Genomic DNA, 12,477 nt, shown 5'->3' on the forward strand with positions numbered 1-12,477 from the left:
AAATAGTCTACAGAAGGAATGACCAGACCACTGTTACTTCTGTTTCTATTTACAGCCCTGCAACTGCATTACCATTGCAACAAACTAATTCCAGTTCATTACTGCAGTAAGCCTGTAACAGACCTGAACACAAATGAATTAAAATGCATTGATTAGATAAAAACCAAGGGCAAAATATTCCAAAATTCTTTAGTGACTGGCTGTAGTTGGCGTAGAGCAGCGCAGCTGGTAAACTGAGGTCAGCAGAAAACGATCACCCCACTCTGGGTGCATGGAGAAGCTGGCTCTCAACCCTGGCTTTTAAACTTGAAGCTCGACAAACAATATTTCTGCCGTGAYCCGGACAGGTGGCGGGCCCAGCAGAGAGCATTCGCCAGCATTACCACTCTCCTCATTTAGACTTTACATCAAGTCCGCGCGAGCGCTGGCTGCAAACCAGATTCTTGGGGTCTATAAGCAAAGAGAAAGGGTAACGCTTAGTTATTATAACTAGTTTTAGAGAAAGGAAGATATGGTGTAAAGGACTCCTGTTCATTTAGATTGCATGGGATTTTTTAAGGGAGATGTGCTCAACTAGAGGAGTATTTCTGGGTGTGTTTGAAAATAGATTGTTGATGGCTTAAAATAATGTTCTTGCCCTAAACAGGCTGGCATTGGTAACAAGGTACCTACTGCAGAAAAACAGTGCTRCAAGAGCTAAAATACTAAAACCATCTTGTTTGCAAGTATACAACACGCTTGAAGAGTCTAATTACTCTCTCAGACCAAATGAAGTCCTAAATTGGAAAAGCAGCTCCATCCAAGGTCGCCTCTGTTGTTTCCAAAAATATCTTGAAACAAACGCAAGAGGGGCACTTTGTTGGATGTTATCTAGACATATACAGTTTCAATCAAATTCTTCAAGAAGTGTCAGAATAAAAGTCGAACATTTGTCTGACATTGTCAAGTCGCTAGCAAGCGATCCCTTCAGAGCTTGAAAATAACTTTTATAACCGAATTACGAGATATAGAATGTGTTATTTATATGTAAAAAGAGACATTCGTTCGTTTGAGATGGAATTGTCAACACTTTTTAGACAGTTCATAAAAGGGCTGTACAATTCTTTCCGCTGCACGGGGTGGTGTTACAAGGTAGTGTTAATGATGCCGGGAAAATATTTATAGTGCTTTTTCCAGTGTGAGAGCTCTCTCCGTCCCTCATTTTTTTTTTATTATTAACCTATAGCTCATTCAATTAAATCAACAAGCAGAAAAGAGCTTTTAGTGTATACAGACTCTAAAATGATCTATTCCACATTGAAATCATTAAAGCATAGTGTAGTAAATAAAAAAATACCAAAGTCACAGTATGCACAATAGTGAGGAAGCGTTAGGAAGGATGCCACACTCCACTTCCATGTCAGGAGAATTCAGGTTGTTTTACAGTTACAAGTTGTGGGAGATGTTTACCTAAGGAGACTGAATTTTCACAGGACTATTTGTCATTGCCCAYGAAATAATAAATGCCCAATTTTCATCACTTTGCTGCCCACTGAACATTAGCTAGATCTCTAACAGTCTCCTGGCTCGCTCATGCAGATACCTGAACAGTCTAATCAGCCTACATAAAATGGAAATGAAGTAGAGAAACCCTTCAGGACAAAAGACGCAATGCGAATGTAAAATATTAGTGGAACAGGTTGTCTGTGGGTGACGTGCAGTGTTCTGATACAGTTCTGTTTTCTTTCTAATATGCTATAAAAACACAGCAAGCTTTAAAGCATGGGGTAAGGGAGGTTGATAAAATGTTTTATAAATAGTTTGAAACATTCTAAGTGTTGGACTTAGAAGACCGTGCTGGAGAAATGCTGAAGTTAATCAGTCCTTTTTCATTTTGATAATTCTTTGTTTATGACTCTGATATTTCTATGTTTAAAGAAACAAATGCCATTTCTGCAAAGAAATGTCTAAGCTCTATTTTTCTTKCTAGAAAATACTGCAATAATATAAACCAAGCAGGCTACTGCAATTTTCACATTTTATAACTCTAGGAAGTTTCTACTGCTATTTAAAAACAATCCAGTAAAAAAAAAAAAAGCATAAATACAAATAATTTTAATTGCATAAAGTCTTAATCCAGACTTTCAATTTTAAATAAATAGATGTCTAATAAAACTAAATCCATATTCCTAACTGCTTGTGTATTATGATTGCTTTTACCGAGAAAAACTTACAAAATATGTTTAGCTATAAAAGTTTCAAATAGAATGTCAATTCACATTGAATGAAAATTGTTATTTTAGCTATACTTATATTTCTTTTATTAAAAAATATGCTTGCTATAAATCTAATACTATGATTGCTGCTGTTCTGTCCAGAGAAGTAATACAGAGCTAAATCCAGCAGACCTTATTTTGGCAAAACTCCCRCTGAAGGCAGTGGGGGTTTTGGCCCGGGAGGGCTGCTTGGTTTGTCTCGCAGGTGACTTGGAAGACGTTTGTTCCCCCTCCTCGAGCCCTGGTGCTTCTCACCGAGTTCGGTCCTGCCATRGCCCGGTGCCTCCCAGCGTTTTCCTCTGGAAACTGGAATCATCCAAATCCGTGYAACGCAATTATGAAAAAGCCCCTTCTCACCCAGTGACCTTGGATAAAAATGGATTGCCTTGGGAGTTTGAAGACTGCTTCTGCAGAACTGATAGCAATAGAGAGAGAGACACGGCAAATTTTGAGAACCCATTTTAAATTCCTGTCAAGAATTTAAAGAACCCGTTAAACMAGCTGAAAAGAGGACAAATTCTGATCAAACAACAATGACCCTCCAAGGCAGGTGGTAGCATGTGATAAAACATAGATTCTCACAATCCTTCCTCACTGCAGCACTGAGCAGGCCATGGGAACATGTCCCGTCTCCGTCGCTGCCTGCACTGGAGAGAGGCAGCTGCAGAGTTAACAGCAGAACCCGCCGCTGCAGGCGACAGCACAGGGCACACACAGGGAATGGGCTCGTTATTTTTTCCACTTCTATCTGAGTGATTCCGGGGCTGAGGAGCAAAGGCAGATCTGCAGGCTCTGCTCCATGCACAGCAGAGACGTCGGGGTAAGTTCCCCAAACTCCGCTGTGCCCCTGTGTCACAACCTTCCTCCCAAGGTGACATCTTCTGGGTGGCAGCGCTCAGCACCCTCGGTCTTTTCAGCGACCCGGCCGCTTTCAGGTGCCAGCTGCCAAATGCTGCCATGTAGCGGTGACTTGGGAACGGGACCAACGCTGCCAAATCATTCCACAGAGATCCCAGGCTCAGAAAAGACAGCAGGTAGTTAGTAATAACCTTTCCATCACCACTGAACTGGCTCAGATGTGAAGTAGTGATGTAAGGAGGAAAAGCTCTGTACTCTCCCTCCATTCCCAAAAGCAGCCAGTCATTCACAGAACAATTTTTCCATCGCTTTCTGGGCACTCTGCTATCCCATCTCCTTACTCAGGACATCTTCGTTGTAAGGACATTTTTTAGATACGAAACTGTTGCTAAATACTTTTGCTGCCCTGGGTTTTATAACAACGTTCAGCATCAGAGCAACAGAAATGACTTAGCAAAAAATCTTTGGAAATCAGAGTATCCTTAAACATAAAACAGCAGGGTCAAAAGTTTATGCTTGTGGGCAAGTAGATACATGTGACTTCATCAGTAGTAATATTCATGTGACTAAAGATATATGCATGCTATCTGTACTATATCTATAAGTGTATCTAGGTCACCTGAGGAAATCTAAGAGAATTTATGTATTATAGTTCAAAGAAGAGTAAAATGGAACTGCTAGTAGAAACAYTGTGATCTGATATCCAAATGATCAAATGATTGGTCATATAACAAGAGAGCTGCTCTGTTTTCCCATGCCCATTTCTGAGGGCAGTAGCTGATTTCACCTCTCAGATCCATAGGGAACCTTCTTGTAGCTCTACGAGGGACGGCTGAGGTCAACCTGGCTGAAGAGCACAAAGCTGGGAATGCTACAGCAGTTCCTATAGCTGAGGTATTTCCTCATCCAACTCCGGGCAAAGATAAGGAGCAGCYTTTGGAAACAAGGCGAGTTGCTGTCCTGAGCGACGGCCGGGATCCGTTCTCCAACTGGAAGCAAACTGGTTAAGTGCTGGGGCCCCAGCTTTAACAATGCGTTTTGAACCTTCCGAAGGCATTTTCCACAAGCAGGCATTTTCCACATGGCATGTTTAATCTTATTAATTAACCACCTCGACTATCAAAAATAACAAAGCAAAAGAMTAAAAAGCTAGCTATTTTGTTRTGAGTTAGGTAAAGAAATAACTGCCAAGGGGAGTCAAAAATTTTTGAATTCTCCCATCAAATCTGTAACTGGGTGGAAAAGCCAGTGAACAGAATCCATTAAAGTTGCATTATTACATGTCCACTTACATAAAATCTAAAAATAGCTTTTGAGTTTTTCCAATTTTCTTTTCATAACAGTTATTATGATTTTCTGCTTCATTGCAGAAAGTCATTTTGATGCTGCTGTACTGTATAATCTGTGTGCCCTTTCTTGGTGCAGTACGAATGATGGAGTGCTAAGATCAGAACAACAATCACGTCATCTTTGAGTAACTAGCAATAAATTGTTTTTACAAGGAAGAAGGACCAACTATTTTTAGGGTAACTCAACAGGAAAACAAAAAATGGTTATACTCAATCTTACTCTACATCATTACCGTGAATTTCAAAAGCATCTCTTGTTCCTGGACAGCAGGCTAATYCATGTTATAAATCTTTGCATGTACAGTCTACTTGGATGGGGTTTTTAGGGTTTTGTTGAAAGTTTTGGCTTGAACTGTATAAATCCTGCCCATCTTCTCACCCCTCCTGGTAGCTCTGGACCACAGACAGTCCCTCTGCACAGACTCCAAACACCCATTTCTGGTGATGAGGCCATGCTCTCCCTTAGCACATAGAGATGACACTGTTATTTTACTGTTGCTGACAAGTATTCTGTAAAACCTTCCTTCAAAAGCCCATGTATGTAACTCCCATAAACTTTTTCAGCTCAATGGACACCACAGCATAATGACATGGGGGAAGCCGCGGGCGGTGGCAATGCAGCAGGCTTCCCCGCTCCGCCGAACCCGAGCCCCTGTCCTACACAACCGCCTTCCGCCGCACTCACGGAAAATYTGCGTAGGGGAAAATTTGCTGCTTCTCCTTGTCCTGGGAAAGATTAGCACGCAGCTGTCGAGAAAGACTTATCTTCAGCTGTTCCGTGGTGTGGGAGGGCTTACACAAGGATGCCCTGGGAATCTCTGGAGCCGGGACCCACTCCTCAGGCGGCCRCCGGCGTTTTGAACCCTTTGGGACCGTCTGAGAGAAATTCCATTAAATGGCCCTGAGTTTTTTCAAAAGTCTTTCTCCTGTGGCCCAGCAAAGTGCTTTTCACTAACAATTTATCTTGTATTACTTCTCTTACCTCTGAACTGTAAAACAAAATACAGTCAAAATATAGCCATCGGATTTTATTTTAGTTCTGTTAACAAGTATATATATAAAGCAAAGACAAACACGGAACTATGCAACTCTCATACTTTCTCTTGATAAAGAGAACAGTGAATGATCTCAGGTATCAGAGAAAATCAAATTATGTTCAAATTACATTTTAAAGAACTATCAGTGAAGTCCATTCTACTTAAGGCAGGAAAACAGAAGAAAAAAATAGAAATTCAATTAGCTATGGGACTAAAGAAGAGCAAGAATTTTGCCTCCCAGACTTATCTCTCTGCTTCTGATCTCTGACTGTGGCTAAGAGGTGCTCATCAGGAATGATGAAGCGTGAGAGACAGTTTCAAGCCTCATCCACATTCCTCTTCACCTGGGTCAGCTTTGGGTCTCATGATGCAATTTTTAGGGCAAAGCGAAAGTTGCTGGTGGCTCACAGGTCAAAGGCTGAGCACGGGTAGCCTTGCACAGCTATCTGTTCTGCATACCTGAACACATGCAAGAACCATGGGACCACATCTGCAGCCATGAGATGTCCCTCTTTGGGCAACTGCAGTCACTTTGGAATCACATTGGCTAAACAGCACAAAATATCCCCACTAAGGAAAGCCTTTAACGGCCAACAGTTAATGCTTTAACATGAGTAACTAAGAGAGAGCAGAAAAAGGTATATGTGTAAGAAAAGCACATTTGTTAAAAACAACAAAAGATAATGGAAAAAGCTCAGAATCCAAGTAATTGTTTTCAGATCCTTCTCCTGGTGTTGTACCACAAAGTGTCCCTGCAAGCGCAATCACTTTAACTCGACYGTGCAAGGCAAGTCTGAGGAGGAGCGTGCAGGCAAGGGCTGCGCAGCGCCCAGCGAAAACGGCTCCGTTCTTGCCAGTCACACTGGCTGGGTAAAGACAATAAGGAAGGCGGCTGCCAAGCCAGGAGGTGCCACCACTACACAATAATCCAGTCCCAAGCGCTGCAAAAATGTAACCTTAGTGATTCAGAAGAAGGAGMCGGGCAATTACGTAAGTTTTCGGTGACCCTGGAAAAGGATTTCTTTCCCTTTGATCTCGCTGCACATGCATGCCGTTCCCAGCCTCATAAAGCAAAGATTTACGACAAGGTTCACGCTAGTGCAGATCTCATAACAGATCTTCCTAACTGAGTTTTGTTGTCTCTTAAACAACGGAGGAAAAGCTTCGTATGGTGGCTAGTTTCACTCTGTTTATGGATTAAAATCAAATAATTTGCTACAAATTTATGCAGAAATGATGAAASAAACAATGTTTAGTATAAGATTACTTTAAAGAAGCCAACGCACTCTTTTTCCTGCTTTATGTTGGTATAAAGACAGAAGAATTCATAATACAAGCCTATCTTTACCTCCTTCCTGAATAACTTGACCAATGGCTATTTGGTTCTGTTGTTTTAGAAAACATTCGCTCTTACATTCCATTAACTGCTCAAAATCCTGCCACATTTTAACTTGCTTCATATTCGGCCCGTGACTTTCCCGTACAACTTTCTGCTTCTCTCGTAATTTCTGTTAGGGGAAAAAAAAAAAAAAAAAAAAAGATTTCTGGAACAACTTTCCACCGCAGAAGTTTCTTACATAGGCAGCTAAGAATGGGCAAAATTTTTTATTTCCTACTGAAACGTTACTACCTTTGGTTTAAGCTATTAACACACTTTGCAAGTGATAACTGCAATAGCATCTGTGGTCTTACACATGTGCTTTGTGTGGACTGACAATTATTCCAATGTTTTAAAACTCTCTAAATAATAATCTCATCTATTTGGGAAGTTATGCTAAAAATGTGAGCTGATGGTCACACAGAGCTCTTAACAGTGTCAGGTTGYGACCTACAATGAATTCACATCATCATAATATAAACATGAAATGATTTTTTATTATGTAATCCACTATTAATCATTAACAGTGGTTGCCCAAATGTGTAAAAAAATACTCACAGATAGACTCACAAAAAGAAAATTAATAAAAGAAAGATGTTTAGTGTGAATTAGTCAGACCAACCTTCTCCCTGCTGATTTGAGATTCATGTAAGATTAAAAAAGGACAACTGCTTTTGTTCAACACCACTGCACTGATGATCCTCTGGCCTTTAATAACAGTGATAGGGCTGACAGGCTGAAWATTTATTGTCTTCAGCAGGTTGCTTTATATACAACTTAAAATTTGAGCTGGCATTGTTTGTTATATCCCTGTTTCAGTTTGTTATCCAAATGGTTTACGGGGAATGTGCCGTCACTTTCAGCTGTTTGACTCCCCTTTACAGCAGCTCATGCTACACTCTGTAGGAAATCAAGCTCCGAAGAGCTAACATGATCTCTTTTCAAGGTATTAGTTACCAATGCCAGCAGTAATGGAATTTTCTTTGTGGACTGCAATTCGCTTTTTATAAAAGATTGACCACAGCATTCTGTAATAAATTCTGCAAATAACTGAACTGTACAATGCTTTCACAAGGTAAAAACCTCATTCTTACCTTCCCAAGGTTTTCTTGTTCAAGGATGATTCGTGTATACTGTTCTCTAAAAGAAATGCAAAACATTTTTATTATGATTTTAATTGTTTCTAAATAATTGGACATATTAATGATGCAAATCTGGAAAATTATGAAAGYATTGGGAGGTTCGTAGATGGGACAGTCAGAGAGGAAGAATGGAAAAGCTTTTTTGTTCCTGGACAACATACTGCTGCATATCAGGAATCAGATATCGTTGATTTGCTCAGTTGTGCAGTGAGCTAAAGTATTACTGGATAGAATATCTTACATTTTTCAAAGCAAGTATGATTACTGCTGCTACCAGATTGAAAGTGACAGCAAGACCATTTAGGCAAGACATATATGATGCCTTTTTAATAATGCATTTATACTGATGATATTCTGAGGTTACCCAGTACCCTGTATTTGTACAAACGTCAGAGTATACAAATCCACAGCCCTTGATGGCTATGAAAATAGCATTAGAATGAGTGGGAAAACACAGGAATGAAAGGGAGCAGCATTTCACTGCAGCTTGGACAAATCCAGTTGCTGCACTGCAACCATTCTGCATTCAGCACTTTCGAAAACCAGGCTTCACATTTAGGTGCCTAAATATAGACTTAGAAGCATAACTGTTGACATTCATTATTAAAAATCTTGGCTTTACRCTTGTCTGCAACAAGTGGAGGGATTACCTTCTGACACATCTAAACTCAGTACCCGAAGCCTGCAATATAATATGCAAACTGTAACACAAAATTGAGATACATTTCTACAGATGTCTTTAATCTGCTTTAAATGCGACTTGAAATTCTTTTAAGTTTTGATTCTTTGGATTCTCTTTTATGAAATCAAGCACTACATTTTGTGTGCAACAGGTAGACTTAGAGGCTGAGAGTTTGATTGCTAGTGAAAAACAGAACTTCTGGTGTTTCTCCCACTTCTGCTGGCTACTCCAGCCTCTGCGCCGGTGCACTTGGGTGCCTTGCACCGGGTCCTGCCTGCTGTGGCCGAGAGCTGCAAAGCCACTACCCTGCATGTTCTGATTTCCCCTCGGCACACTGTAAAATGTAAACGTTCACAAGCATTTGGCCTCAAGAAGGTTTTTTTTGCCTTTTTTTGCCTTTTTTTTTCTGAGTACAGTTTTCAAAATAATCATCAGAAGATTAGATATCTTTCTTGGTAAGTTTTTCTTTTCTATTTATAATTACGATCGGAATGAATACAACTTAATAATTTAATTTAAGAAAAGAAAAAGCTAAGGAGAACACTTTCTGTTTTTAGAGAACAAAATTAACTTTTCACATTCCTAAGAAATGACCACACGGAACAGCGAGTTTATGTTCAATAAAGAGGGTCGGAATTAAGACATTTTTTGTTCAATACGTTACTAGGAAAGTGCTGTTCTATTTATGGCTCATTTTTGCTCCGTTTACATTCCAGTGCTTGCTGAAAAATACATACACATTCTAAAAGGATGTCTAGAAATACATTTTATCTCCTCATTTCATGTTGTGTAAAGTTCTGGATGTTGAACTTGGTTGTAATTCATTTAAATGTGACTGCTCTGTGAGAGGAGGCCAAAATGTGCATGCTCATAGAGACAGGGTTCATTTCCCTGTCTCTGGTGCTCACAATTAGCAAGTGAGGCAGAGCCCATGGAGAAGGCAGGAATGTTCCCTTCACATTCTCCTCCCCAGGCCTGGAATTCCACAACTGGACTCGTACTTTAATGGCAGCATTTGCCTTTGATAGCTTGCCTGGACGTTCACAAGGACTTGAGTGGGAGAAATTTTTGCTCAGCATCTGTGTATAAACTGAACCCTCCCCTTCCCTGCAAGGCCATAAAAGGTTGGTGCCTGCTGGCTGACCTGCATCTCCTTTGGGCTGCTTGGCTGAGCTGCCTTTCACACTAGTGAACATTCACATCACTACTACGATTTTTCTCATTTTTTTTTCACTTTTCTTTTTATCCTTCTGCTTCGTTTCTGCTTCATTTTTTGATAAATCTTCTATATCTTTCAACCTTCCATTATTTTGTGAGATGGGGAAAGAAGCTTCTTATTCTCCTGTCAAAAGTGGTCAATCCTAATAGCATTTTTTTACCCCTCAATGAGAGAGGGAATTGTCTCAGGTGATACTGAATGACATTTCACTATGTTTGCTACCAACTAACTGTTGCTTCCATAGTTGCCACTGTTGGTAACAAAAAGACATAGCCAAAGGCAGAGAGTTTAAAACGATGGGTATCCTGGGAAATGAATTTTCTTCCATGTCATTTGAAAGTGATAGACAACTATTGATTCTTTTTTTCCTGATGCTACTTCAGCAGCTAGACGGTCTGAAGTTTTAAAATGATACATAGAAAGCCTATTATTTATCTAATTAGGCAGTTCTGTCTTTGCTTTGCCACTCAATCACGTTTTTAAATCGAGTTTTATGAATGGAACAGTTTTGTGAAACATTTTGGCAAACTTCATAGAAGACTGTACATGAACCATAGCTCTGACGTGGCAGACTATAAAGATCTCAAGCAACAGCCTGTCATGTCTCTGAAATGTAAATACAGAAATCTAAGAGGCTTGACATCCAAGACCTATCCTGTAGTGGCTTTTTACAGTCCAAGCAATATAGCAAACTGTAGGAATGCTCATTGATGCAGCCTGTAGTGAGGTGGAGAGGTACAAAGCAAAACTGATGCTCTGTCAGTACTGTATTATTTAAATGATACAGAACTGTATTATTTAAAATGGAAAATTACATAAATATGTTCACCAGATCAATTATCACCTTTTAGGCTTCCCTTCCTACCATGATAAAGATATGAGATCCTTAAAAATCATAGGCTGAAGCAAGTGACCTTATTAAAATGAGCCTATTAAACTAGGTGTTAAGTTGAGGGTTAGTGACATTCTATTTCCAGGGAGAAAGGCAAAGCAAAATCAGTTTAGGATAAGAATATGCAGTCCTCTCTTCCTGCAGCACCAATATGATAGCTATTATACCTAAAAGAACACTGCAAGATTTGCAAATAAAATGCCCCAAATCTGGAGGCAGCATATGGTTGCTCCTCTGAGAGGTGGCAGACCTCCCTCTGCTGCATGCTGGAGTCTTGGGGACACCTGGGTCTGTCACTGCGTGGGGCAGAGCCACGTTTCCTGCAGGACCTAGCAGCAGCACGGCCGCCCTGAGCCCGTGCCAACAGGGGCTGCAAGTTAACAGCACCATCAGGGGCCCATAATCTCCAGCAGGAAGGGAAAATCTTCTGGTATGTCTGAGAGAACTCTTAGATTTACAGCAGTACATGCCGGGATTCAAGATGCTTATTTTTAGATTATTATAGTGTTTCTAAATTTATCAGGTGAACTCCTTCAGTTCAAATGCCAGTGAGAAAATTCTTAACTTCAATCTCCGTTTATGAAAATCCTTTGAGTTAACACAAAAGAAATACACTAATATATTTACCGAATTGCTTTTCGTCTCTCCTGTGGATCTGGGGAAACGTATGTTTTCATTTCTTCTTTAGCACGCTGTAGCTGTACTTCTACATTCTGCAAAGAAATATAGAATATATTTTTAAAACATTCCTATAATTCCTATTTCATTTCACCAAAACCAATTAGGTTTCCCTTCTGATCTTACCCTCTTCATGCAGTGAATATATCGGTAGTTGCTTTCTTCCTGAATACACTCCTCAAGAAGTCCTTTCACTTCCTGCAGTACATCAATAATATGTCAATGGACATCATAATTGAAGGTATACAGTAGATGCCCTTTGTTGCTATTAAACCACCAGAGTCCATAACAAAAACAAGCATAATTCTGAATTAATCATTTCTTAAATGTTCACACACTTTGGGCTTTACAGTAGACTCTTTAAAATTAATAAGTGAAAAGAATATTTATTTTTAATTTGCACTTTCAGCTAGAGATGCTAACTGAGTGTTAATAGGCATTCACTAATAGGATGTTAACTTCTAGCAGACTTTTCACAAATGCTGACCAGTGACTCTAGTTTCTAAGCACATCTTAAGATGCTAAACACAATTGTGAAGAAGCATTTCCCGGAACACATCTGTGAAATGTGTGGATTAACGTTCCCCTTCAGGTTCTCCTGTTCTAAACAGTTTATACCAAGACAAGCGATAATCCAAATGGTATTTAAATACTCCAGGTATTTGAAGTTGTTAACTTCAAAGCCATGTCACCATGTGACCTTCAGACCACCAGCTAAAAAAAATGAATTCTGTAGTTGCTGATGGTTAAGTGCAGTTTACTCTGGAGACTTGCTAGTCACGATGGGTTAGAACATGATTGAGGTTTGTCCTGTAAAAGCCTCGAGTAGTTACTGCAAAGTAGTTCTTGTGGATGGTTTACTTAATATTAGCTTTCTCCATGATTCTTTTATCTCATAGGGGTTAAGCCATACAAAGAACTTTTATTGCAGAGAACGAATAGCTGTATATCCATCTGCCTTTTAAATGCACACCCTTTTTATTTTGA

The 12,477-nt window shown here is 39.8% G+C and overlaps 1 protein-coding gene across 1 annotated transcript in view; it reads right to left on the minus strand.

Annotated features, from left to right (window-relative positions):
- Positions 1–5,599: 5,599 nt before the first annotated feature.
- Positions 5,600–12,477, minus strand: part of IFT81 (intraflagellar transport 81) — a 38,182-nt gene continuing 31,304 nt past the window's right edge. The window contains exons 15-18 of the mRNA XM_026037591.1: positions 11,617–11,688; positions 11,440–11,525; positions 7,972–8,017; positions 5,600–7,007 (exon numbers count right to left, since the gene is read on the minus strand). Coding sequence (XP_025893376.1) covers positions 6,825–7,007; positions 7,972–8,017; positions 11,440–11,525; positions 11,617–11,688 — 387 coding nt within the window. The 3' untranslated portion in view covers positions 5,600–6,824. The remainder of the gene's footprint in view (positions 7,008–7,971; positions 8,018–11,439; positions 11,526–11,616; positions 11,689–12,477) is intronic.

The sequence above is a fragment of the Nothoprocta perdicaria genome, unplaced genomic scaffold, assembly GCF_003342845.1.
Source record: "Nothoprocta perdicaria isolate Ctin4 unplaced genomic scaffold, notPer1 scaffold_2, whole genome shotgun sequence".
Classification (NCBI taxonomy): domain Eukaryota; kingdom Metazoa; phylum Chordata; class Aves; order Tinamiformes; family Tinamidae; genus Nothoprocta; species Nothoprocta perdicaria.